The sequence below is a fragment of the Bos indicus genome, chromosome 9 (genome assembly GCF_029378745.1).
Source record: "Bos indicus isolate NIAB-ARS_2022 breed Sahiwal x Tharparkar chromosome 9, NIAB-ARS_B.indTharparkar_mat_pri_1.0, whole genome shotgun sequence".
NCBI lineage: Eukaryota > Metazoa > Chordata > Mammalia > Artiodactyla > Bovidae > Bos > Bos indicus.
This window is the reverse complement of record NC_091768.1, coordinates 40,956,885-40,982,483: the sequence shown is the minus strand read 5'-3', so window position 1 is coordinate 40,982,483 and position 25,599 is coordinate 40,956,885. Positions and strand designations below refer to the sequence as shown.

Below are 25,599 nucleotides of genomic sequence, written 5' to 3'. Positions count from 1 at the left end.
ATCTGGTAAAGCAGCACAGTCTGCATGACAATCATAGGACATCCTCGTGCAGTCAAACACAGGACAATCAAAACTGCTCTGATCAGGAGAAATTCGATCTCATCAGCCAGTGAGAGATGGGGTGGGGCAGGGAAACCAGGACTGGGGCTCTCTACAGGACTGGGCCAGGAGATGTATCCGTTCCAGTCTGCCCCCAAACACGAGCTGTAACAGAGCCAGGATGCCACCTTAGAATCCTTCATATCGCACGTTCCAGGCAGCACTACCAGTTAATTAGGGTTGGCATTCAAGAGGAAACCAATCTGCCATCTCTGGATAATCTCTGCCAGCCTTAGGACCTGGGGTCCTCAAGGGGTACTGTTATCAGGAACAGTGCAGAGAAGGCAGCTCCCATTTGGACATGGTTATCCTGTGGGAAGCTGATGCCTGCCCTCAGAGCTCCCCTGGAACCCCACATGCTCTCCTGCTGTTTCTGTGCTGGACACCACTGAAACCTTCCAGAATTCGGGCCTAAAAGAGTGCCAAGCCATAGTAACCTGAGTGCCAGGGTGTCACAGGAAGTAGGACTAAGTGATATGCAGGGAAAGAGGGGTAGTCATCAGCAAGAGTAAATAGCAGCATTGACAGTGTCAAACTTACCTTTATTGCTTGCCTTCCAAAAGAAAATCCTGGAAGTGTTTTACTTTTTCTTAATATCAGCTTGGTAAAATGACTGAAATAATTTAGGAAAAGTGCATAATTTAGAGAAATAAAATCTATTTGTATGAAAATCACTGCTTTCGTTTTTCCAAAGCAATGCATAGGTAAATAATTCAGGCAAAACTTTGCTCATTTCCCATACCCCAAATATCCTTTACCCTTTTTTTCTCTTGTAGATATTGATGCCATGCAAATTCTTGAACAGGAATTATTATTGGATCTTCAAAATTGGATGGATAATTACTCTTCAGACTCTAGGTTTCAAAACAGAATATTATTTTAGAGTACATTCTCTTTTAAAGTAGAAATCACTCCCCCTGATTTTTATGGAGTCTTCAGGAAGTTTTACATGGTGTACACCCAAGTCACAAAGTCTGGCTTAGATGCCCCCTGCCAGCTCCCAGAGGGCCCTATGCTTACCTCTATTGAGTCCCTCCCCAGGCCACACTTATTTGTCTGTCATCTGAAGAGAATAAGCCCCTCGAGGGCAAAGACTACGTCTTAGTTTCCCACTGGCCTCAATATTTGGTACATAGTAGACCATCCACACATAGCAACTGCATAAACAAGTGAACAAATGAGTTTATGCCAACAGTTTTGTGATCGGCCATGTTCTTTTAGGACCAGTTTTTCCCTAAATTAACTCTTACTACATCTTAGTGGAGCCATGATTACTTTTAACTAAAAAAAAAAAAATTTATTACTTTAATTCACTGACATGGAGAATAACCAAAAGATATGGTTGTGGTTATAGCCCCTGGGGAAAAGAGAAGTAAATATTAAATATGTTTTGGTCTAGATATTGAGCATGTATTGACTTAATGTATTTTGTTTTGTCTGTATGTATCAGAGAAAATTCTTTCTGGTTAACAATACCTGTTTAAAAAAAAAGTTTTTTTTAATGTTAATGCTCCTTTTAATGCTATAGTTTGTCTTCTTCTAAAGCAAGAGAAGGCAGTTGAGGTAGCACTCTTCTGAGCAGGTCTGAGGAGTAAATGAACCAACAGGGAAAAGTGTCAGCTGGCTGCTTCTGTCATGGTCTAAGGGGACACTGGCTTAGCACACTTCCTCAAGGGCGGATAGTCCAAGGGGGAGAAAGCCAGGACATGAGCGTACCCTGCCTTGGGACCAGGGGTAGCAGAAGAGGGCAACAGCAATCTGGCCATTGCCTTCCTAGACCACTGTGCCCAACCAACAGCTGATGTGTCCTTTTCCCTCAAATCTAGTGTCTGGGCTCTGAGGCAGTCATACAAGATGACTGCTGTTTCTCACTGAGGGACCACCTGGTATAACTAATAAGCCCAAGAGTTTTCAAATTAAGCATACTTAATCATACTTTCTTCATAATTTGTTCCAGAATGGACTATATTATGTAATGCTACACTTTATAAATCTAAATATTTCAGTTAATTAGGTATCGGAGATTGCCTGCAAGTGATCATGTTGGAAACATATTCAAGGATCCTTTATTAACACAGAACTAACTGAATTTACATTGATATATTTTCATTGAAATATATATATATTTCAATATATATATATTACAGTAAGCAAAAGCTTAAGAAAGTGAAAACCAACATTATTAATAAAATAAAGACATTGTTTTCTTGACTTAGTGTTCTCTCTGACAGGGATGGGCAAGCTGAACAGGAGGCAAAATCTGGACCACTGCCTGTTTTTCTGAGACCTGAGAACTAAGAATAATTTTTAGATTTTTAAACAGTTAAAAAAGAATCACAAGAAGAATCATTTCATGTCATGTGAAATTATATACAAGTCTAATTTCACGGTCCAGAATAAAAATCTTATTGTAAAATCACCATTCATTTACAAACTTTCTATGGCTGCTTTTGCACAAGGACAGAGTTGAGTAGTCATGACTGACAGCCTGTGGCTCCAAAGGCCTAACAATTTTATGTATGGACTTTACAGAAAAATCTCTGCCAACGTCTTCTCTACAGTATGAAGAAAACATGCTCCTTCAATAAGGAGCTAAGAAAAAGCAAGAGAAAAAAGTCCCTCCAACTCATTAAATACAGTTGTGGGCCGTATAACTTTGCTGATCCCATCAGCCCAGCTAACACAGACTGTTTTCACAGACTTCTTATCACTTGTTCTCTTCATCTTGAGACTTCACCTATTTCACAAATTAGTCACTATTTCCTGATTTGATATAAACTCAAAACTGTAACTCTGTGGACTTGGAGCAGGCAACAAGTTAGGAATTTCTTAAGATTTCTTCTATTTGGGAACATTTTGTGTCAACTGATCCAGCTGGGTACTTTGGGAGATACAAACTTTAATAAGGCTTTGTCCTGTAGTCTAAGTGTAGTTTTGAAGGAGGGAAGCTTGGCCTAATCTTATAACAGCATATGTGGAGCAAACCCCAAAGACATGCTGAATTTTACATTTCAACATTTCACAAACTTCTACATTTCTCCTGTGTTTGGGTTATCGGAGTGTTGCAGCATTGCAGACCTGGCCAAATTCTTTCAGTTCCTTAAAGTGTTTTTCATTTTACAATGTTCTGCCTGTTTACAAAGAAATGTCTGGATTCTCCAGAGCACTTGGGGGTCATTTGTTAAGAAATCCCTTAAGCAATAATTCGACTGGGATGTAGTGACTGCTATAGAAAATTTAAGGAAAAAAACAAAAAACAACTCCCCCCGAATGAACAGCTTTCAAAAATCATTTGGGGAAGGAGTTTGTAAAAATTCAGCTAGTTAATGGTAATATTTTTTTAGATTAGAATATCTTTAATTTAGTATAAATTTCTAGTAGATCTAATCAACTGTGTTTTCAATGACATTCAGTTAATGATAATGTTGCTTGTTAAGTATTTTATGAAGTTATATGGTAATATTTTTTTCCACGGAGTTTCAAAAGCTATCATTTCAGTGAAAAATTAATGTGGAATAAAATGTGTGTTAATGTATAGATAGGAATCACCTTCCATTCCCAGCAAGGTTCTGAACGATTCCTTCACTCGAATCTCCCCTTAAAGGCAGCCCTTCTCGAAGTGGAACTCCCGCCCAGACCGGCACTTGTCACCTGCACGCTTCGATCCATTCTGACACAGCCAACCCCAGTCGGGACAACCCTTCCCTGAACCTCGACTCCCGCCACCAGGTGGTGCAAGACCAGGAAGCGGGTCGCACTTGCGGTTTCTTCGCAGTTACCTCAGCGGCGCTCTTAGCGATCTGAAAGCTGGAACTCTTGAAAAGCCCCACCACCTTCACCTGAAGCGGCTGCTCGGGTGGCGACCGCGAGATGCACGGAACCGAGTGCTGCTGGCTCGCCATGCCTGCGCGCGGGGACTCCTGGGGTCACAAACACTGCGCGTCGCCAGGGCAACCACGGCGCGGCCCCGCCCCCGCTGCTCGCGGGGGGAAAGGGGGGCGGGGCGACGGGCGGGGCGGTCGGCGAAGGCCCGGCCTTTCCTCAACTTTGCGCCTGTTGCTGTCGAACCGGCGGAGAGGCTGGAGAGGACCCATAGGCAGTCGCCACCAGGGACGAGCTTCAGAGAAAAGGAACGCGGAGTCCACGTCCCGAGTGCCTCAGTCCGGTTCGCCGCTGCCCAGAACCTCCTCTGGGAGCCCCCACCCGGGGAGCCCCCAACCGCCCCCGCCTCTGGGATCCCTCTGGGATCGCCCAGGGTCCTCCAGCGCGGCTGTTGCCTCGGGTCAGCGCCAGACTTTCCGGGTTGGCGCGCCGCCAGGTTGGGGCCCCGCCGGCCGGTTGCCTGGGTAACGCGAGAATCTGCCCCCAGGCGCGTGCACTTGGGCGCCGCGGCCTTCCGGGGAGCGCGGGAGCCGGGCGGCCACCTGTACGCAGTGCCCCGGGAGGACCGCCGCCCGCCCGTGTCCCCCGCCGCGGCCGTCGCTCTGGAGGCCGAACCGTCCCGCGCCGCCCAGCGTCCCCGCCATGAAGCCCAACTTCACCCTGCGACTGAGGGTCTTTAACCTCAACTGCTGGTGAGTGCGCCCCCTCACGCGGGTCTGGGGCCGCGTCCCGCCCGCACCCGCACTGCCAGAGGAAGGAGGCCTTCCTCACATCCGGGCCACGGCGCTCCCCTGCCCTACAGCTTCGGGGTGCGGGGGGCAACCCGCACCTCCACAGCCGGCCCCTGGCCCCAACTCCGGTACTGCCCCGGAGCGCCGAGCGCCCGCAGCCGTCACCTCCCCCCTGCGCTTCTCGTCCTCAGGGGCATTCCCTACCTGAGCAAGCATCGCGCCGACCGCGTGAAGCGCCTGGGAGACTTTCTAAACATGGAGAGCTTCGACCTAGCTCTACTGGAGGAGGTGGGGTGCGGAACCAGGCTGCAGGGGGGCAGCGGCAGTGGGGGCGCTCTCCCAGGGGGAAGGGCCGGGAAGGTATCTTTAACCCCTTCCCCCAGGTGTGGAGTGAACAGGACTTCCAGTACTTGAGACAGAAGCTGTTGCCCACCTACCCAGCTGCACACTACTTCAGGAGGTGAGCAGCCAACTGGCCTGGAAGCCTAGTTTCAGACCTTGAGGTGCTTGGCCTGCCAGCCCCTCCTCCCTATGCTGCCTGCACCCTGCTTCCTCTTCCCCAGCATCCTCTCCTCTGGGTGTGGAAGCAGAAGGTGGAATGAGGAAAATCTAGCTCTGCAGCTCATCAGACTTACTCTCAGGCCATCCTATCACCCCACACAAACAACTAACACTTTGTGAGCTTCCATCAGCTGCAAAAAGAGAAAAAAAAGCTGATAAGAGCTGGGGGAAGGGGCTGGGTATTTCTCTCCCTGCTTTTGTGACCGCTAACCAGGATTTGGCTTTCAGTGGCATCATTGGCAGTGGTCTCTGTGTCTTCTCCAAACACCCAATCCAGGAATTCACCCAGCATGTCTTCACCCTCAATGGCTACCCCTACATGGTGAGCCTGATCTCGAACTCATCCACCACCCTCCCCCACCTCCACTAACACATGGTAAAGGAGGTAACCTTCCCAGGACTGCAAGGGATGGGCAGAGAGAGGGTTGCAGTGCTCTGAGTTCTGTCCCACTCCTGCCTGCAGATCCATCATTGTGACTGGTTCTGTGGGAAGGCTGTGGGGCTGCTGGTACTCCATCTAAGTGGATTGGTGCTCAATGCCTACGTGACCCACGTGAGTGAAGCCCACAGTGCTTAGGGCTGGGAGAGGCAGCCTGGTCCTGGGAGGGAGAGAGGGGACACCTTTGGTGGAGTCTCCTTGGGGTGAGTTGTAGGGGCAGGATTCCTAAGGTCAGTAGGCAGAGTTCACACATTTTACCAAGCACCATGCCAAATGACAAACTTGATTTACATCTGCCCTTGGGACCTTGAGTCTCACCTGTTACTGTCTCCTCTATCTTTCGCAGCTCCATGCCGAGTACAATCGACAGAAGGACACCTACCTAGCACATCGCGTGGCCCAAGCTTGGGAACTGGCCCAGTTCATCCAGTGTGTGAGCCTGGGCTTAACAGGGGAAATAGGGTGGGATCGAGGGATTGAGTGGTGGCTGTAAGGTCCCACTTTTAGGGCAGAGCTGATGAGGGAAGAATTCCTGCCTCACCATCTTGGTTCCTCCAGCCACACATCCAAGAAGGCTGATGTGGTTCTCTTGTGTGGGGACCTCAACTTGCACCCAAAGGACCTGGGCTGCCGCCTGCTGAAAGAGTGGACCGGGCTGCATGATGCCTATCTGGAGACCCGGGACTTCAAGGTGAGGACCTGTCTAATTATTTCCCCACCTACGCCCTCAGCCTCTTTCCCTCCTCCTTCCCCTGCATCCTCACTCAAGCCCACTCTTCACCTAGGGTTCTGAAGAAGGCTGTACAATGGTACCCAAGAACTGCTATGTCAAGCACCAGGAGCTGGGGCCATTTCCCTTAGGCATCCGCATCGACTATGTACTTTATAAGGTCAGGCCTCTCCCCGCCGCACCCACCATGTCTCTTCATCTCTCACCAGGCTGTGCTGATCCTTTGTCCAGCTGGTCTAGTCTTACGTCACTGGCAGCTGGAAAATGGATAGCCAGGAACTGGTTCTCTGGAAACATACTTCCAAATAGAAGTTTCTCTTTGGCCCTTTTCCTAGGCAGTGTCTGGGCTATACATCTTCTGTAAGACTTTCAAAACTACTACAGGCCATGACCCTTACAGCGGCCCCCCCTTCTCTGATCATGAGGCCCTGATGGCTACCCTGTGTGTGAGACACAGCCCCCCGCAGCACAACCCCAGCCCTACCCATGGTGAGTCATCCGCATCCTTTTCTTTGGCACTTCCGCACCACAGGTACGCCCTCCACTCTGACTGTTATTCTGCCTCCCCACTCTCCTGCCTTGTAGGACCAGCAGAGAGCTCGCCGTTGACCAGTGTGCTAAGGGAGGCCTGGGCAGAAGTGGACCAGGGCATGGCCCAGGCTCACTGGTGGGCCACCATGGCCGGCTATGCAGTTGGTCTAGGGCTTCTTCTCCTAGCGTTGCTGTGTGCCCTGGCGGCCGGAGGATGGATCAGGGAAGCTGCTCTACTGCTCTGGACCCCCAGCGTAGGACTGGTGCTGGGGGCAGGTGCCTTCTACCTCTTCCACGTGCAGGAGGCCAAGGGCTTGTGTAGGACCCGGGCCGAGCTTCAGCATGTGCTGGGAAGGGCAAGAGAGGCCCAGGATCTGGGCCCAGAGTCTCAGCCAGCCCTGCTCCTAGGGCAGCAGGAGAGAGAGAGAGCTGAGGAACAATAAAGCTTGACACTTTTGTGGCTCGGCCTTTTTCCTTGTAGAGGCAGTGACTGGGGCCAGGGGTCAGTGTGATTGTCACAGTGTAGACCTTTGGGCTCCCACCCGTCTGCCCTCCCTGCTCAGTCCCCACCTCACACCTGCAGCTAGCCAGAAGTCCTGTTTATGTCAGAAACTTTTTATTGTAAACACTGAGGCACTCTCCCAGGCAGCCCAGATGAACACAGGGTAGCACTGTCCTGGGGTAAGGCGGTCTTCCTGGCAGATAAGTCAGGCAGCCTGCCCTCTTCTAGCCCTGGACCCCGGGCTCCGAGGCCAGCTCACTGAGCCTGCGCTCCTCCTGGAGGCGGATGAGAGCATCTCGCTGGTTCACCACATCCAGTAGCTTCCTCAGGACCTGGTCCTCAGCCTGCCGATCGGCAGCTGTCTTTAGGGTTTCTGAAGGGAGGAGATGAAGCTTAGAGGACAGAGGATGCGGCAGAGAGGCCCAAGAGGCACAGCCTAATCCTAGCCTGTGTGACTTCTATAACCCCTGCTGTTTCCCACCCTGTGAAATTGGCTTATCAACACTAATGGTTTTCTAGCATTGTTAGCTGCAACATCATTCTTAAAGGAAATCTGGTGTAAAAGCTGAGTTGTGCAGCTCTGACTGAAGGTGCAGAGTAGGCGCTTGGAGCCCCATCCTCTGGTGTCCTTCAGTTCAAGAGGCAATTCAGGAGGCATTTCAGCCTCAGAGGTACTCAGATTGGAAGACTGTTGCTGGGCAGTATCTGCAGTCACGAGGCTTGTGCAAATACCAGCCTCTCCCCACATCCTGCTTACCTTCCCGGTTCATGTAGGTTCGCAGCTCTTGGTCCAGCTGCCACTGTTTCTCCTCCAAGTTCAGCTCCTGCACTCTGTGGAGGGCAGGAATAGAAAAGGCTTAGATGCCTAGGGTGAGCAAAGCCCTGGCTGGGGCCTGCCTGACTCAATGCCACTGTCCCCCACTCCCCAACCCTGACACCCCTTACGTGATCATGAGCTCAGCCTCCTCGGCCACTAGGCTGTTTTTCTTCTGGACGAGCTGTAGCAGCTGTTCCACCCATAATGCCTTTTGCTTTTCAGGGGAACCTGATAAGGAAAAAAGGGGGCCAGTCAGGCCTCCAGCCAGGATCATAGGAGTCATGGCATGAGGAATAGAGCCTGCTGTGAGCCAGACCTAGCAGTTTGGGGGTTGCTGGGGGCAGAACACAGTGCCAGGAGGCAGAGGTCTCCTAGTTTTATCCCTCCCCTATCCTTACTCACTGCTTTGGCTCCTCAAAGCCAGCTCCAGCTCTGTGCCCCTGGCCTCCAGCTCCCTTAGAGCAGCCTCGATCTCATTTAGTCGCCGCTGGATGGCCTGAGGAGTACAAGACGGGGCCCAGGAGTCTCATGATCGCTCAAGAACAGAGTCCCAGGGGAGCTCTTATCCCCAGTCTCAGGATTCTAACCCCATCAGAACCTCGGAACCCTGAGGCCACACCTGAGCCTTGCAGAACCGCTTCATCTCCTCCTCCTTGGCCCGGCGCAGCAGAGTCCGACGCCACGTTGGATAATTGTTCATGGTGCCTGAGTTCTCAGCCAAGTTCCTCAGAAACTGTGACAGAGTCAGTGGATAGGGGTTGGGGAAGCTCCATTTAAGAAGGACCAGAAAGACCCTAGACTGGAAGTGGGGTAAGTCTGATAGAAAAGGTAGAGGCTTAGGGACATGAAAGAGTCAGACCACGTGAGAAGGTAATTTGGGCTCAGAAGAGGCTGGGTGCTGTGGGTTTCTCCTGGGTGAGGGGAGGCGTGTGTTGAGTGGATGTGTGCTGGCTTGGGCAGAATAGGTGGCCAGGTTCTTCCCACTCACATGTTCCATGTCTGAGTCCAAAGGCACATCTTCCTCTTCCTCTGTTTCCTCTTCACTGGAGGAGGACCTCTCTTCTTCCCCCATTTCCATGGCCTCAAGAACTGAGCAGGACGTGGACATGGGCTGGAATCCCCACGACCTCCCTCCCCATGCCCCACATACCTGTCCAAGAATCCAAAAACCACCCATGCCATCCCCACCCCGAGCCAGCAGCTACCTTGAGGGCTCTGGACTGGCATTCCCCAGCCCTTGAAGCTTGCTTCCAGGGCTTGGTGGGCCAAAGTGGAGCAGCTTCGGGGGGGCTTGGGTGGCGGCTCCATTTCCGGGTCAGGGGTGAGATGAAGGGAGGATAAACGCTGGCGTTCTGGGCTGGAGAGGCGGATCAATCGACGGGTGGGCTGGATGGGGTTTGGGACAGGACTGGTCCCTTGATGGAGGTCCACGGGAGTTGCGGGGCCTGATGGCGTGTTATTCTCACTCGACATGGGAAGGTCCTAGAAAAGCCACCAGATGTTCTGGTCAGTGAGTGACCTGCCCAGCATGGGCTGAGGCTGCCCCTTGAGACAGATGTGGTACCTGGCATTCATCCATTTGTGCCATTTACTGAACAGTGTCAGGCAGTGTTGTGGATACTTGAAAATATGTCAGTAAGTAAAACAGGACAAAGATCTCTGCCATCATGGAGTTTACACTCTCGTGGAGGACATTCAGTTTCCCCCCATTCACTCTGCTGGGCCGGGGAGCCCTTTCCTCCTCCTCACCCCCCCACCACACACTTCCACAGCTTTTACCTGACTCTCAGGACCTCTATCGCTGCTATCTTCTTCGTGGCCTGTCTGAGGCAGGTGCTGGAGGCAGTATAAATATCCTGAGAAGGTGGGAGAGGGAAGGAGGCATCAGATGTAGGCAGACCAAGGATCAGATATTCAGTCTATCAGGGAAGGTGGGGGTGACAAGACTGCATTTGTTGGTGAATTTCTACCAGCCTCCTGGTTTCTCAGAACCCCACATTTGGGGCTTTGGAGGGGACAGAGAAGACTGAGCTTAGGAGAAGAAAGCGTAATCTTTAGTTTGTTTTTCTACCTCATGCGCAGCACCCCAGTTCCTCTCCACTTTCAAGCTCCTGACCCTGCCTGGTAGGGCCAAATGCAGAGTCCCTCTGAATGCTTCCCAGGCCAACTCACCATCTCCTGGGTGCTGCCTATAGCCACCTGGCCATAATGTGGCCTCACAGATATGACAGCGGAAGCAGCTCCGGTGGAAGAAACGGCCATCAGCACAGAGGCGTTCCAGGATATAGAGGTGTTGCCCACAAAGTGCACACAGATCCTCAGCACTGGCCTGCAGTGATCCCCAGGTCCCAGGTTAGCTGGAGTCAAAGCCAAGGTCGGCCCTTCCCCTGAAACACACCTCCCTGCCCTTCCCAGGTCTTTGCCTGCAGACAGGGCCCCCGTGCTCACATCCTGCTGCTGGGATGGTGGTGTCATTGGTTCATCAGGCTTTGGGACAGGTGGCTCCTCAGTACTTGGGGTCTCCGCCTTTACCTGAAAAGGCCGAGAGGTAGAGGGACAGGGTCAGTTAGGGAGTCATGTGTGCAGATGAAAGAACTGGAAGGGAAAGGCGGTGAGACTGGATGGGGGGTTGGGTACAGGAGCTTGGGTAGCAAGCAAGACCTGGGGGACAGGACGTGGGAGAGCACCTCAGGGAAGGGACTGTCCAGCCCCTGCGTGCACTTACCTCCAGGCGAGGCTTCTTGCCACCAGCATCCTCCCCATTTTCCTGCAACAAGCCCTACATTCTAAGCATGGGCTCTGAGCCCCCACTTCTTTCCCCCAACTCTGGATGTCGTCCTCTTCATCTCAGGGACCCCCACAAGAACCCCACTGCCCAGCCCAACCCCACCCAAACTCTCTACCTGAGTTCGGGTCCGTTGCAGGGTCCTCTGCAGTTTGCCAAGGAATAGTACAGCGCTGGCAGTGCCCGGGGAGCCTTGGCTGACCGAGCCTGTGAGGAGAGTCGTGGAGATCAGGGGCGATACTATATCCCCAGAAGAGAGCTATGAGCCAGCCCAGAAGGCTAAAGGATACCTCTCCCAGGATGTCCCTTAGAGGGCGCTCTCTTGCTTGCTCTGTCTGTCTGTCCCTCTCTCACACACACACACCCTTGTCGTCCCACCCTTGTCTTCCAGCTCACCTGGGTTGTGTGGTACGCTCTTGAAGGCACTATGGAAGTGGCTGAGGTAGGCAATGAGGCCAAGTGGGTCACTCCCTGCCACCATCGCCTGTGCGGACAACACTGGTGTGATGCCCAGCTCATGCTCTGCCATCTTCAGCGCCCAAGAAGTAGCTTCCAGAGCCCCCATTCCCTGGAGCTCGGAGGGTTCCCTATGGGGCAGCAGGGAGAAGGGTCAGTGGGAGACCCAGAACTTGAGCCCACAGAAAGGGGAGGGATAGCGGGAAAGGGAGGCAAGGGCAGGAAGGGTTTTTATTCTCCGCTGCACACCCACCACCACCCAGCCAATCACAACGGCTTCTGGCCTTGGGGGCCTCCACCACTCACAAAGCTCTCCCTATTGAATGCATGCTCATGGGCAGAGGGGCAGGAGTACTATCTCTACAGAGGTGAAGCGACTAGAGCAGGATTATTAGCAAGTGATGGTGCTGGGATGCAGTGGCTGTACCACCTCCTACATGGTGATCCCCTGTCTCCTACATGGTGATCCCCTGTCATTCCACACTGCCTGGAGGGGGCGGTGGAGAGGCATGGAAGAGAGGGAGGGTCTATCAGGGACCCCCAAGCCCAATCCCTGACTCACAGTAGGGCGGGCCGCAGCCGGTGCACCAGGGCACACAGAGCCAGCCCATCAGCCCAGGAGGAAGACAGGTCAGTGACATGGACACCTGGGTATCCAGCCGTCTGCTCCTGGCACCAGCGCAGCAGCTCCTCCTGGGAGCCCACTGCCCCTAGGAAGAGGAGGTTGCACTTGTACCCAGGGCACCCCAGCCCGCAGAGAGAGCCCAGCTGCTGGCTGTGGGGTCTGTATGGGAGCCAGAAGCAGGGACCCACCCCGACTGAGCACCAGCCTAAGAATGTGAGCAGTACCTCCTTCATCCCCATTTTCTCATTTGAAAAAAAATCTTTTGGGGGAATAAAGTGAAATCACTGCTAGCCACAGAGAGGCCAGCAGGCTATGAACTGAGGGGCAAGGGAAGCCCAGAGGCTGAAAGGAGAGGCAGGTTTGGGGTCTGCCAGGTGGGAAGGGGCAGGACAGCCAAGAACAGCGCAGCACGGCTGCCATCCAGTGTTTCAGTGGTGGTTAAAGTGCTGAGATACTCCGCACAGGCTGCCAAACGGCTGCTGCCAAGCGCCTGCTGCCCTGTGCTCTCCAGGATGCCCCCAATCTCCACCCCCCAACCCAGCGGGGCTCCAGCACCCTGCTCCCTGCTGCCAGCAGCTGCAACTGCTGTCGGTGCCTACGCATCACTGTTCGGTCAAGGTTTTAGACGTGCCCGTGGAGGAGGACTGCTCACCAGTGGCTGCCTTTCCGGAGTCTGTCTCGTCACTCATCCTCTGCACAGGCTCCTTGGCCTCCATGTCGTATAGGTCTCGTACCTACGGCAGCCCCTTTCAGGTCTCCAGGCGGGCTGACCACACACCCGCTCAGCCCATGGGGGAGGGCTGCCTGGGTGGGGCTCACCCAGAGGGACAGTGGCTGCGGGGACCAGGAGGCAAGGACTGTGCTGGGGTGGAGTGCTGACCTGACTGGGGGTCACAGCCCGGAGGTTCAGGTTGGGGTAGCGGGTGGCGGGGTCCAGCCCGTACTGTGCCACGTTGCGGTGCATGTTCTCCGGGGACGTCTGTGACAGGAGCTGGTACAAGCTCTCTCTAGGGGATGAGGGTGAGGGACGGGCACAAGCAGGAGGCCACCATTAGCGCTCACCCCTCAACCACCACCGGGCTTTTGCCTTATTCTCCTTTATCCACTCCCCTATCTACTCCCCCAGCATCTCCGAACCTATTCCCGTGTCTTGTCCCACATCCAGCCCTGCCCTGCCCCACCCCCCAACTCAGGCCTCACCTCTCTGCCAACACCTCTAGGGGCCCAGCGCCCTCTGCCCACCGCTTCACCATCCAGGCGGCATCAAAGGCTGCCAGGAAGCCCCGGGCCACTCCAGTGCCCAGGGGCCAGAAGGGCTGCAGGGCCAGAAGGACAAGAAACAGCTCAGTGAGGGCCCAACGGAGGACCCAACCCCCAACAGGGTTGCCCGAGCCCACATGCCCCCAGGGGCAGAGCTGGAGGCCCCCTGACACCACCAGGCCACCCTCAGCTCCTCTTTACAACAGTAAACATTTTATTACCCTCCCCCCCCCCACTTCCCATGAGGCTGCTTCTTCCCCCAACCAGGGAATCCCCGTGCCTCCTTACACAGAACCCAGAGAGCCACTCCCCAAGCAGGGAACACTGAGCCCTTACCTCCACCAGGCAGTCCCCGACCAGCCCCAGCAGCAGGCGGGTGCCGTGCCTCTCCTGCACCCGAGCAGAGCTCTCTGCCCGCATCATACTTGTGAAGTCAAAGGCAGAGACGTCCGGCCGCCCGTGGGCGTCCCGGGCAAACTCCAGCTTCCCAAGTTTGCCGTGGGTGGCGAAGTCGGCAGCTGCCCGAGCAAAGCGCTGCAAAGCCTCGGGCACCACATTGGCGCTGCCCAGCAGCCGTTCAGTATCGGGCCAGTCCTGTGTGGCCGACAGATCAGAACCATCAGTGTCCCATCCCCTCAGGTACACATCCCTGAGGCCCCAGGAATGGGCTTCCCCAGATTAAACAGCAGTTGGAGGCTGAGCTGGGACTAGACGTGAACATCCTGCCTCCCAGGCCCAGCATCATTACATGTGTTCAACTAGTTCATTCAGCAGATACCTTCAGGGTGCTTACTACATAGCAGGCACCATTCTAAGCTCTGGGAATCATCAGCAAGGAAGAGACAGACAAAACCCCTTGTGGAGCTTAGTCCTCATGGAGTGCAGTGCTGTGACTGGTATATGGTGTTGAGCCCAGAATAGGATTCAAGTGGCCATGTAAGTCTCAGAGGAGAAGAACTTACTGAGGTGGAGAAAGTGCCACTGCAGACAGGATGGACTCCCTCCACACCCAGGGGGAGACCATGTCCAGGCCTGGACCCTACCTCCCAGGGTCCACCATTCAGTCCCCCCATGCCTGGGCCTGGGCCCCACCTTATGCAGCACTCCCAGCCGTAGCAGGCACTGCTTCTTGGCTGTCATCACAAAGTAGTGGGTGTCATCTTTGTAGTACACGATATTCTCCAGATCGATGCCTGTGGGGTCAGGGTAGGGTGCAGGGGATGTGTCTCCTCTAGTTATGTGTCACTTCTCCAAATACACCAGACATGCCTGACCTCTGAGCTGGGATCACAGCTTAGCCTGCAGTGGGTCCTTCCTACACAGGGACCCATGAGTTCTGGTGGCACCATGGACCATCTATCTCAGGCCCAGCAGATGGAGGAGCAAAGAGAGAAACCAGGGTGGAGTGGCAGCAGGGAGACATGAACCACACGGTCACAGGCTTACAGAGGACAGCCTGGCTTCTCCAAATGAGATGCGTACACTCCAAAGGGCGTGGTAGTATGAAGCCAAAGAAAACCTAGAACACCTTCTGGAAGTACCACTTACACTTTGAATTTATGTCACTTTTATATTAAAGCCTATGTACAGAAGCACAAAGCAAAAGCCCATGCATTTGGCAAGAGATTTCTAAGACTTGTCATGCTGGATGGCCAAGTGCGGTTGTGCCTGCTGACTCCCTGAGGGCTCAGGTTCTTTGCTGCCAGGACCACAAAGATGGACAAGTGTGGGATTCTTTGGACTGTGGACAGGTCTAAGAGGGAGAGTCGGGAGCTAGGCCACAGTCAGGCACTCGGAAGGGAAACCCTGTGAGGAAGGGCCCTGACCTGTAGCTTTGAGCAGGCTCTGGAAGAAGCTCTGGTTGTAGATCCTGGCCACACCACTGATCTCGGGCACCTGTGTCTCTTCCACGGTGCGCCCGTTCACAAAGTTAGCCGTGATGCCAATTGCCAGTTTGCCGCGCATTTCTCGCACTGTGAAGCCTAGAGGTGGGGACAGGTGGGGAGTGGCCGGGGGATGAGGGGCGTAACAGCCTAGAAAGGCCCAGGAGGAGCTCAAGATGCTGGCTTCTTCAAGGGAAGGGATCACTCACCTTCAGGGACGAATTTACCTCCAGCCGCAGAGATGAGGACATCAAATTCATACTTGGCCAGTTGGGCTGGGGGGCTGGGCTGGAGCTGGGCACGCCAACCACTCCCTGGAGCAGAAGATGTGAGTGGCACAAAGATATAGAAAACTGAAGGGGTGTCTATATTCCCAGGACAATCCAATGAAATAAATAAACATTTAAAGGGTTTTGTGGTTTACAAAGCAGTGACACAGTCTATCAAATGACACCTTCACAACAGCCATGGAAAGGAGGTAAAGAAAGAAATACTTCACATTTTACAAAAGTCCAAAATGAGGCTCAGCAGGGTTTGAAAAAGGCCAGGCTGTGAGAAAGGGAGACTCAGCTGACTCCCAACCCCACCCTTTTTCTTTTGCAAGGCCAGGGTATCCTTGGTACATGGGGGTTCTCAAGAGCAGAAAAATACCTACCCTTTTTGGGAGGAGGCTGCAGGCCAGTGAAAGTGATGCCCCAGTGGATTTCCACCCCCAGCAGTAATGCCACTTTCAACAAGAGGAGCTGCAGTTGCCGGATGCCTGGAAGGGAGAGGACATTAGCGACAGGGACCCCAGGATCCTACAGCCTCCCCAAATACCAGTGTGTACCTGGTCTGGGCTGGAGAAAGTCTTAGAGCTCACTCAGTCCAAGTGCCTGTTTTACAGGTGAGGGACCTGAGTCCTGAAAGCCATCTGACTGCAGTGAATCTTGACCACCCTGCCCTGGGCTGGCCCAGCAGCCCCCAACCCCCACCCTACTGGCCTGTCTCTAGGCCCAGGCTCATCCGCCCCTCCAGGCCACCACACGGTGCTCACTGATGTGGTCCAGGGAGCCTGTGCAGAAGCGCCCATAGAACTTCTTGGCGCCGAGTGCCCGAAGGTCGTGGATGGTGAAGGGCCAGAGGTGGAGCACGTTGTGGCGAGAGAACTTGGTGCGCTTTTCCACCAGCACCACTCGGGCCCCCAGCATCGCCAGCTCCACAGCAGCCCGCAGACCGCAAGGTCCCGCACCCACCACCAGGCACTGCGAACACATAAGGCAGCACAGGCATGGCGGGGGGCGGGGGGAGAGGGGGCTCCTCTGACTCCGCCCACTCTCCAAGCCCCACCCCAGGCACTGAGACACACCTTAGTGCCGGTGCAGGCCCGGCCCTGCTGGTAGACCGGCTGGCTCGCTCTCTTGTCCAGCTTGGCCCACAGCGACTTGGCATTCCAGTAGTTGAGCTGGGCCTTGACCTTGTGGTACTGGGAGAGCCCCCCACCAGGCTCCACCCCCAGGGCCCCGCATAGCCCTTGAAAGCTGCTCAACACATCCTGGCACAGCTGGGCCTGCAAGAAGCTCTCAAAGTGGGCATGCGCTGGGTTGGTGGAGATGGTTGAGGCCATGGAGACCCCTGGGAGGGGATCCTGGGGAGGGGCAGAGGCAAGTGGTTGCTGGAAAGAAGAAAGGAAGAGATTGCAAGAGGCTGGAGAAAGGAGGAAGGGAAAAGAGGAGAAGAAGGCAGTGTGGTATCCCCAGGGAGCTCCAAGTCCTACCCAGATGGGCTCCTCTCCTCTCTGTCAGCTGCTCCACAGACAGCCGCAATCCATTCAACTTCAAGTGAAATCTGCCAAGTTTGGAAATGAAAAATCAGCAGTCCTGAGCCCAGTGGGCCTGCAGAAAGCTAGGGAGCCTCCAGCTCAGCCTTGTCAGCCAGGAATCTCCAGGCCCTACTCCAATCCCTGGGGGACAGCAGTTCTTACCCGGCCTTAAGCGAGGCCCTGCAAGCAGGCCAGGGGAATTTCTCAGACATGAAGAGAGCAGGGTGTCAGAGAAATGGGCTTTCCTTGCAGTACAGATAGGGACAAATCTAATATCTGCAACACCAGCTGCCAGGCACACATACTGTCCCATCTCACCCCATGCCTCCTTGTGCCCGGCAGCCCTCAACGGACTCAGTGTGCTGTTGGGTGTGGTGTGTCTTATGCCAGGGGCAAAGTTTTCCTCCTTAGCACTTGCCATTGCCTCTTAAAGGGGAGGAGGAGGTGGTGGTGGTGGTTTAGTCGCTAAGTCGTGTCCAATTCTTGGGACTCCATGGACTGTAGCCCGCTAGGTTCCTCTGTCCATGGGATTCTCCAGGCAAGAACTCTGGAGTGGCTTGCCATTTCCTTCTCCAGGGGATCTTCCCGACCCAGAGATCGAACCCTGGTCTGCATTGCAGTCAGATTCTTTACCAACTGAGCCTCTAGGGAAGCCCCTTCTCTAACCACGTAGGATCCACTTCCCACCACCAAACTACCTTAACAGACAGCCCCAGGATGTTGCATCTGTCTGGTGACAAACAACTAACTGGGCCTATTTCTGACTCACTGTGGTCAGAATACTTCCCCTGTGACTTGCTGCTGCTCCAGTGGCCACAAGACCGTTGGGGAGTTGGGGGGCGACAGGGCAGCAGGATTCGCTCCGCCCAGCTTCTCTCGCTCCCATAGACACCCCGCCCCATCCCTGCTCGCTCTCCCAGGAATCTCTCCAGACAAGGCTTCTCTTTGTCCCCTTCTCCCTCGCTCGGGCACCCACGCAACTTGAGGGGTGGCAGAGCTTTCTCACTTTGGGACCAGGAGGAATCAGAGGGTACGGGGATGTGGTTTCCCACGGGGGAGTTAAGGACGGTGGTGGCGTAGACCAGGGAAGACCCTTGAGCTGATCCCCCTGACCCCATCAGTCGCCTTCCCGGTCCCAGCCCGGAGCCCCGCAGGCCAGGCCCAGGCAGGAGATTAAAATCACCGCCATAGGTCACCTGGACGAGGCGGACTGAATGTCAGTAAGAGCAAAGGTCTCTCTTGTAAGGTGGAAAGGAGGAAGACCTCAGCGAAGTGGGGAGAGGAGCGACCCAATCTGGAAACACCAAAACAAAGAATGTGCGAGCGGTAGGGCGGTCCAGGATGGAGGGAGCTGGACCACTGGCAGCGGGCGGTTGGGAGTACTCACACTCTGGACCGTAAAGTTTGGGAGGGGCTGGGCAGGACGGAGGCGCAGAGAGACGGCGCCTGACGGGCCAGGCGGGATTCACGAGGGCCTCGAGCCACGGTTCCCAGGAGGCGCGTCCCTACCCCCCCACCCCGGGACCCCGCGGGGCGGGGGGCGCACATTTGGCGCAGCTGGACAACTTACCCGGGGGCTTGGGAGCCCGCAGGGGTCTCTTCCTGCCAGGCGGGAGTCCCAGTCCGGGCGGGTTGGGAGGCGGGGACAGAGGAAGGGGGGTGGAGGCGGAGGAGGAAGGGGGGGTGGAAGAGGCAGAGGAGGCGCGGACCAAAACCCGGGATTGAGGGGCTGCGGGCCTGTGCGCCCGACCGGCGAGTCTAGCTGGGCGTGGGCTTCGGCCAAGCAAGCTCAGCCGGCAGAGCCTTTATTGGAGCCTCATTAACATCTCATTAGCCGGCGATCCCCGGCTGGGGGCAGCCAGGGGCCCGCCCACGGCTGCAGGGTGGTGCCCGAGGGCGTGGCGCCGCAGACTCAGTGTTCCGGCTAGGGGCGGGAGACCCCGGCCCAGCCTAGCCCTGTCGCTTAAGCCAAGCGTAGGAGGCTCCGGGAACCCAGCAGCACACTAGCGGCGGAGGCTCCGGGAGCCCGGCAGCACACTAGCGGCCTCCGGCTCCATTCCGGAGCCTGCGCCTAAAAGCTTGTCCTTCCCAGGCGGGCGAGGCAACCCGCCCTTGCGCAGTACCTACTGAGCTGCCGCCTTCGAGACCTGGGCCGGAGAAGGAGCTCGCGCTGAGCAAGAAGTTTGCAGAAGCTGTAGGGTAGCGCCGAAGCATCTGCGTCCTTTACACCTCTCCTACGAGGAGATTCACGGCCCGGGTACTCCACGATGGATCCAAGCTCGGTGTCCACCTACCCTGCAACCAGTCTGCACCTAGACCCGGGCTGAGGGCATCCGGCACGGACGCAAAGTCCTGGAAACTCGGCAATATGCAGCATCCACAGCGGCAGAAGTGAGAGGGCAAGAAGGTCTTGGGGTAGGGCTGGGGGTGTTGGACCACTACTAAGACAGACAGAAATGAGAAGGGTGTAAATGAGAGGCTGGCTCCCCAATATTCAAGAATGCCTGGGAGAAAGGACCCACAGAACTGTTTGGTACCAACTTCCTCATATTCCCAATGAGGAAACAGCTGAATGTGAAGGCACTCTTCCAAGGTCATTCAACTAGTTAATATTAATAAAACATCAGTTTTCCTTTATTAAACGTCTACTATGAATATTAATCTCAATGATCACAAATGTCCCCTTTTACTGAAAAGGAAACCGAAGGTCACCCATGGCAAAGTTACACAGCAAGTGGCAGAGCTGGTATGGGACCCAGGTCTATCTACCACCACACCAGTGTTGATCTAATGTGACAAGTGAAAGGCTGGCATCCTGAGAGACTGCTTCTTGTTTAGAGGAAGTGACACCATTACACTGGAAACACTCACAAAACAGAGGAATGAATGGCACTGGAAAGAGCTGGGGACCCTATGGCTCTCCCCTTCTCTTTATTCTCTCTTTGCATTGCCTGGAAACCCTCTGAGACCCAGTAAGACCTATATATACACTGCTCCCAGCTTGAGATGAGAAGCAGGGAAGGAGAAATGCCTACTTTCTGCTGGCAGAGGCAGGGAATTGAGCCAGGTCCAGCTCAGGAAACCAGGGCAGTCTCCCAGCTGGGCCCATCCTAGCCCTTGGGTATGACTAGTCATTTGGCTTGAAATCAATTTGCCAAATATGAGACACACCCATATTTAAATACATTGTGTCAGAAGGATTCTAAGTCCACTCTGAATGGGTTACCTGTTTTAGAATCATTCCATTTCCCTTTCACTAGTAGATGGTAAATAATCAGCAGCTCTGACTTTGAGGTTAGCAGAGGCCCTGCAAGGTCTGGCTCTTGACTCAATGACTTGCATCTCAACCAAATAGGGGTTTGTGGCTCTCCAAATGGCAGAAAGTAAAATTTGTCTTTAAAAAAGAAAACAGAATAATGACTTCATCAGTGCTTAAAAATAACTGCTGACTTGGAGTTTCACTCTATGTTAATTAAAGATACATGGTAGAGCAAAGAGCAATGGGGAATGGTTTGTAATCTAGATCTGGCCAGATGGCAGCTTTACTTCACATGAACTTAAGCGACCTTGAAAAGTCACCAACCAGTATGTTTCAGTCTCAGCTCTAAATGGAGGCACTTTAATTACTGAATCTTTTCAATGCATTTTGATTCTAAAATCCTGTTACTCATTGTTGGTGATTCTAAGAAATGTACAGTCTAGAAGGCCCAAAACAAATTCTATTTTAGACTTTCTTCAAAGACAGTCATGATCCACATTATTGAGTCATGATCCATATTACATGTGTATACAAAACTAAAAATACTGGCACAGACACACTGGCTAATTTATACTGGGTCAAATAAGTGGCTGATATGTGAAAAATCAGTTGGGTTTTTTGTTTGTTATTGGCCATGTGGGACATGGCCTGTGGGATCTTAATTCTCTGACCAGGGATCAAACCCAAGCGCTGGATATGCTGAGTCCTAACCACTAGATTGCCAGGGAATTCCACAAAAAGTCACTTTTAAAAGAATCTCAGGACTTCCCTGGTGGTTCAGTGGTTAAGAATCTGACTCTCCAACTGGCAGATGGTAAAATGTCTTTAAAAAAAGATCACAGAATAATGATCTGACTGCCAATTCAGAGGACATAGTTCCATCCCTGGTCTGGGAAGATCCCACATGCCATGGGGCAGCTAAGTCTGTGGGCCACCGTGACTGACCCTGCGCTCTAGAGCCTACAAGCGGCAACTCCTGAAGCCTGCGCACCTAGACCCTGTCCTCTGCCAACAGGAGAAGTCACTACAATGAGACCCCCCTACCGCAACTAGAATAGTCCCTGTGTAGCAACAAAGACCCAGTACAACCAAAACTAAATACACATTTTAAAAAATAATAAGCTCAAGATGAACAGAGAGTGCTTCCAGAGAACTTGTGCATCTGGGTGTGAAGGGAAGGCCCCCGCTAGAAGATGATGCCTGATTTGAGAAAGAAGAGTTACTCAACTGAATAAAAGCAGGAAGCAGATTTCAAGAACATAAACAAAAAAATAAATAAATAAATAAATAAATAAATAAAATAAAAAAGAATAAAAGAATCCCATTCTAATGTTTTTGCAAATAAATCATGCGAGTAGTGGCCTAGGTTAAAAACCTGAGCCATTAAAACAGGGTTCCTTTCCTCTAATTTACACCATGTTGTCTTTCTGCAATGCCATCCTTACCTCACCTGTCATCCTTTCATCTCCTAAACCTGGAGTCAGAAACTGGATCCCATACTGCAGGTGATGGTTCTAAGCCATCCTATATATGACTTTACACCCGTAGGTCAGTGTGTTCAAAGGCCACACCCACAGTCCTGGGTCAGGAGCCACAGCTGCTGTCTAACCAAGCAGACACAGGAGCAGACACAGCTCCTAATGTAAAAATAATTACCAGCTGAGTCCAAAGTGTAGCGTGCTGTGGACAGATATGAAAGGTGGCTTGACTGAGATTAAAGGGTAAGAGACAATTAGAGGGTGGGGAAGTGACACTTGCACTGAATTCTGACAGATGTGCAGACGCTGAGACGGAGAGGAGGTGCAGAAACCTTTCAAGCCTGAGAAACTGCCTGCCTCAAAGCCTAAGGCAGGAAGTTGCTGGCTGTGTTTCGAGAACAGCAAGGAAGATCGTGTGGCTGGAAGTGAGAATGGGGAAGGGACCCAAGAGGAAGATGGGCTGGGGATTTTATTCTGAGTGCAGTCGGAAACTGCAGAAGGATTATAAGCAGAGCAGAAGTAATGATCATATTTGCATTAAGCACACAATATTCATGCATTTAGCAAGGCACTGTGCTTGATGCTCAGGACAGAGCAGTGAGCCCAGATGGATCATCATTTCCAGCAGAAAAGGGGGCGGGGGAGGGGAAGAAAGGCAGGCATACCGGCAAGAGGACATGCTGATGGTGCAGCAGTTGGGATGGAGGAAGTGGATGGACTCAAAATACAGTCTGAGGTGAAACTGATATAACTTGATGATGGATTGGGAGTGGAGGGTGAGGAAAGGCCCATCAAGAATGAATTCCAGCTTTCTCTTAAGGCTGGTAAGAGTGAGTGACTTGAAAATTTGGGTCCCTCATCCTTTCTTACTCTGCCCTGAAACCTCATCCTCTATAGGCTGCATTTTATTCAAATACTTTCCCCAGAAATCAATGATGATTTCATATACTCTGAGATAACACAAAGGACAGAGATTAAAAACACAAATAGGCTCAGGATGTTTAAATACTTTCCTATATTTTTGTTAAGAGAGTACTTGCATACTTCAGACATTAAGATTATAGGAAAATTTGTCCAGAAGCCACTTAATCATACTAGAATTATGTATAAGAGGTAGATTTTTTTTTAAATGTAGACATTCTTGTTTATAACTAATTTAGCCTAAGGAAGCTTCAGTTTAACTTTTCATCCAAGGATGAAACAAACTAAAACAAAAGCCAAACTATTCCTTTGGAATATTTTCAAATCCATATATTAAATGATCTAATATTATGGATAAGATTTCCCTGGTGGCTCAGATGGTAAAGAATCTGCCTGCAATGCAGGAGACCTGGATTCAGTCCCTGGGTCAAGAAGATCCCCTGGAGAAGGGAATGGCAACCCATTCCAGTATTCTGGCCTGGAGAATTCCATGGACAGAGAAGCCTGGCAGGCTACAGTCCATGGGGTTGCAAAAAGTCAGATAAGACTGAGCGACTAACAGTATCATGGATATTAAGAATTCAAAACAAATTGGGACTTCCCTGGTGGTCCAGTGGTTAAGACTCATGCTTCCACTGCAAGGGGTGAGGGTTCAGTCCCTGGCTGGGGAACTAAGATCCTCCATGCCACATGGTGTGGCCAAAAAAAAAAAAAAATTCAAAACAATAAATTATGCTCTGAGACCAAGAAACTTCCCTGACCTCTGCTCAAATTTTTTCCTTTCTATATGTCACACTGGATATAGTACTATTTTTCACTTATATTATAAAGGAAGAAAGCTAAGATCTCTTCCTAATGTTATCTAAAGTTCCTACACTTTGTTGAGAAGGTAATCAAATGAGCTTCAGTATAAAAGCTCTTCTGAAAGTAGTGAAAGTGGGAGTCACTCAGTCATGTCCAACTCTTGGACAGGCTCCTCTGTCCATGGAATTCTTCAGGCAAGAATACTAGAGTAGGTAGCCATTCCCTTGTCCAGGAGATCTTCCCCACCCAGGGATTAAACCCAGGTCTCCTGCATTGCAGGCAGATTCTTTATTGTCTGAGCCATCAGGGAAGCCCAAAAGCTCTCCTAATGCTGATGCTGATGCTAAGTCGCTGCAGTCGTGTCCGACTCTGTGCGACCCCATAGACAACAGCCCACCACGCTCCCCCGTCCCTGGGATTCTCCAGGCAAGAACACTGGAGTGGGTTGCCATTTCCTTCTCCAATGCATGAAAGTGAAAAGTGAAAGTGAAGTTGCTCAGCTGTGTCCGACCCTCAGTGACCCCATGGACTGCAGCCCATCAGGTTCCTCCACCCATGGGATTTTCCAGGCAAGAGTACTGGAGTGGGGTACCATTGCCTTCTCCTAGTGTGGTACATTTCCAGTAAGAATGATGATATGTATATATATTCTAGTCAACTCGTGTTTGTTGTTTAACTATGTGTAAAGAATTTGAAAGCAAGATAAACTATCGCAGTGACATTCCAGCTTCTTTTAGAGGTCATTCCGTTATACCTGCTGTTTACAAAAGGCAAAGGGAATTTTTTGGGGGGGGGCGGGGGGCGGGTAACTCCTCCAGATCTACTCTTTACAAAAGCAGGACAAAGCATTTTCTTTAAATTCTTGAGAATTTAAGCTTATTTTAGTTTGGAAACTAAGGATGAACATTTACAAGGTTAGCAAAAATAAAGCAAATCTGCCCTAAATACAAAATAGCTTCAGTCAGAAATCTGAAAAAAGGGCCCACTTACAGAAGTTCTATTTTCACTTTAGTAGAAACTTCTATTCAATTGGCAAATTGCGATTAAGCTTTGAAGCTTAATAGTAGTAAAATACCAACATGAGTATTATTAATATGGTAGTTACTGCATTTCTGTAGGATAGAGACTAACTTTTACTATTATTGTTTTATATAAAAAGCTTATGATTTTATGCTAAAATTTCATAAGCAGATCCTCTAGTCAATAAGGTTCTACTACATGAAGCAGATCATATGTAAAGAGAAACCCAGCTTAATGTTTCAAAAGGCTGATGGTATTAAGCCCATCCGGTAGAATAGCCAGCCCTGTGCTCTAGTTCCAGTTCTGCCACTTACTGTGTGACCTTGGGCAATGGGCGTCATCTGTTGGTGCCTCAGTGTTCTCATGTGTAAAATAGGTGTAATAATATAGAAACGTCATGACAATTAAGTAAAGTAAGATTGTGCTTCAAATGGGTTATGGGTGTGTCCCAGACACTACTTCAGATGCCAGGTGTTACTGATGCCCATACATCAAAATGTGACTATTTGGAGATACTGCCTTTAATGAGGTAACCAGGGTAAAATGTGGTCACCAGGGTAAGCCCTAATCCAGTATGAGTAGTGTCCTTACAAGGAGATTAAGATAAAAACACAGAGAGGAAGAGCATGTGAAGACACAGGAGGAAAAGATGGCAAGGAGGCCTCAGAAGACACCAGTCCTCACCAGTCCAACACCTTCATACTAGACTTTCGGCCTCTGGAACTGTGAGAAAATAAACTTGTCATTTAGGCCACTCAGTTTGTGGTATTTGTTATAGCAGCCCTACCTAGCAAACTAATTTGCCAATAATGGCCAGAGATGCCTGAAGTCCTCTAACTGAAGGGTACCATGTAAGACCTTCTGTGCACCCTGATACAGAAAAGGTTTCAGAGGCCCTAAGATAGAGACCTGAAACACCGGCTTTGCTCAAGGCCTACAGTAAAGATTCAACGTAGTAGATATTGTTATTACTCCAGCTTATGAAAACCTAGGTGTAAGCATCTCTAATGAGACT

The 25,599-nt window shown here is 51.9% G+C and overlaps 3 protein-coding genes across 20 annotated transcripts in view; 1 reads left to right on the top strand and 2 right to left on the bottom strand.

Moving 5' to 3' along the window:
- PPIL6 (peptidylprolyl isomerase like 6) overlaps positions 1-4,107 on the bottom strand; it is a 37,719-nt gene extending 33,612 nt beyond the window's left edge. For 5 of the 8 annotated variants that reach the window (XM_070795532.1, XM_070795533.1, XM_070795535.1 and 2 more), the window contains exons 1-2: positions 3,858-4,107; positions 858-953 (exon numbers count right to left, since the gene is read on the bottom strand). In XM_070795532.1, the coding sequence (XP_070651633.1) occupies positions 858-953; positions 3,858-4,001 (240 nt within the window). In that variant the 5' untranslated portion in view covers positions 4,002-4,107. The remainder of the gene's footprint in view (positions 1-857; positions 954-3,857) is intronic. The other 3 variants (XM_019967238.2, XM_019967240.2, XM_070795534.1) reach the window with 2 other exon arrangements.
- Positions 4,108-4,147: 40 nt separating this feature from the next.
- On the top strand, positions 4,148-7,433 carry SMPD2 (sphingomyelin phosphodiesterase 2). 8 transcript variants are annotated; one of them, XM_070795517.1, is made up of 11 exons: positions 4,148-4,264; positions 4,469-4,673; positions 4,904-5,000; positions 5,096-5,172; positions 5,502-5,595; positions 5,737-5,826; positions 6,059-6,141; positions 6,220-6,403; positions 6,498-6,602; positions 6,778-6,931; positions 7,028-7,433. In XM_070795517.1, exons 2-11 carry the CDS (start codon positions 4,624-4,626, stop codon positions 7,414-7,416), a joined length of 1,323 nt encoding a protein of 440 aa, XP_070651618.1. In that variant the 5' UTR covers positions 4,148-4,264; positions 4,469-4,623; the 3' UTR covers positions 7,417-7,433. The 8 variants fall into 8 exon arrangements, with proteins under 8 accessions (XP_070651618.1, XP_070651621.1, XP_070651616.1 ...); XM_070795514.1 differs by having other exon boundaries at positions 4,160-4,381; XM_070795516.1 differs by having other exon boundaries at positions 4,161-4,381; positions 6,059-6,145; positions 6,332-6,403.
- A 134-nt stretch (positions 7,434-7,567) lies between these two features.
- Positions 7,568-18,952, bottom strand: MICAL1 (microtubule associated monooxygenase, calponin and LIM domain containing 1). 4 transcript variants are annotated; one of them, XM_019967235.2, is made up of 26 exons: positions 18,673-18,939; positions 17,058-17,128; positions 16,650-16,955; positions 16,338-16,545; positions 15,957-16,061; positions 15,511-15,615; positions 15,245-15,400; positions 14,511-14,611; positions 13,755-14,012; positions 13,359-13,474; positions 13,039-13,165; positions 12,811-12,892; positions 12,096-12,243; positions 11,474-11,664; positions 11,196-11,284; positions 11,018-11,059; positions 10,741-10,824; positions 10,465-10,621; positions 10,072-10,148; positions 9,498-9,774; positions 9,281-9,381; positions 8,912-9,025; positions 8,695-8,788; positions 8,421-8,520; positions 8,233-8,306; positions 7,568-7,848 (listed from the first exon to the last, which is right to left on the bottom strand). In XM_019967235.2, the coding sequence occupies exons 3-26, from the start codon at positions 16,905-16,907 to the stop codon at positions 7,700-7,702; spliced, it is 3,213 nt and encodes a 1,070-aa protein (XP_019822794.2). In that variant the 5' UTR covers positions 16,908-16,955; positions 17,058-17,128; positions 18,673-18,939; the 3' UTR covers positions 7,568-7,699. The 4 variants fall into 4 exon arrangements, 3 of the variants coding, with proteins under 3 accessions (XP_019822794.2, XP_070651604.1, XP_070651605.1); XM_070795503.1 differs by lacking the exon at positions 11,018-11,059 and having other exon boundaries at positions 18,673-18,941; XR_011568323.1 differs by lacking the exon at positions 8,695-8,788 and having other exon boundaries at positions 7,717-7,848; positions 18,673-18,952.
- Positions 18,953-25,599: the final 6,647 nt, after the last annotated feature.

Coding starts and splice junctions, on each gene's coding strand:
- SMPD2 (XM_070795517.1), top strand. CDS start 4,624: ATGAAGCCCAACTTCACCCTGCGACTGAGGGTCTTTAACCTCAACTGC. Junction 5,827..6,058: donor TCAATGCCTACGTGACCCAC/GTGAGTGAAGCC, acceptor TATCTTTCGCAG/CTCCATGCCGAGTACAATCG. Junction 6,404..6,497: donor TGGAGACCCGGGACTTCAAG/GTGAGGACCTGT, acceptor CTCTTCACCTAG/GGTTCTGAAGAAGGCTGTAC.
- MICAL1 (XM_019967235.2), bottom strand. CDS start 16,907: ATGGCCTCAACCATCTCCACCAACCCAGCGCATGCCCACTTTGAGAGC. Junction 9,026..9,280: donor TGGACTCAGACATGGAACAT/GTGAGTGGGAAG, acceptor ACTCTGTCACAG/TTTCTGAGGAACTTGGCTGA. Junction 8,307..8,420: donor GAGGCTGAGCTCATGATCAC/GTAAGGGGTGTC, acceptor TGCCCTCCACAG/AGTGCAGGAGCTGAACTTGG.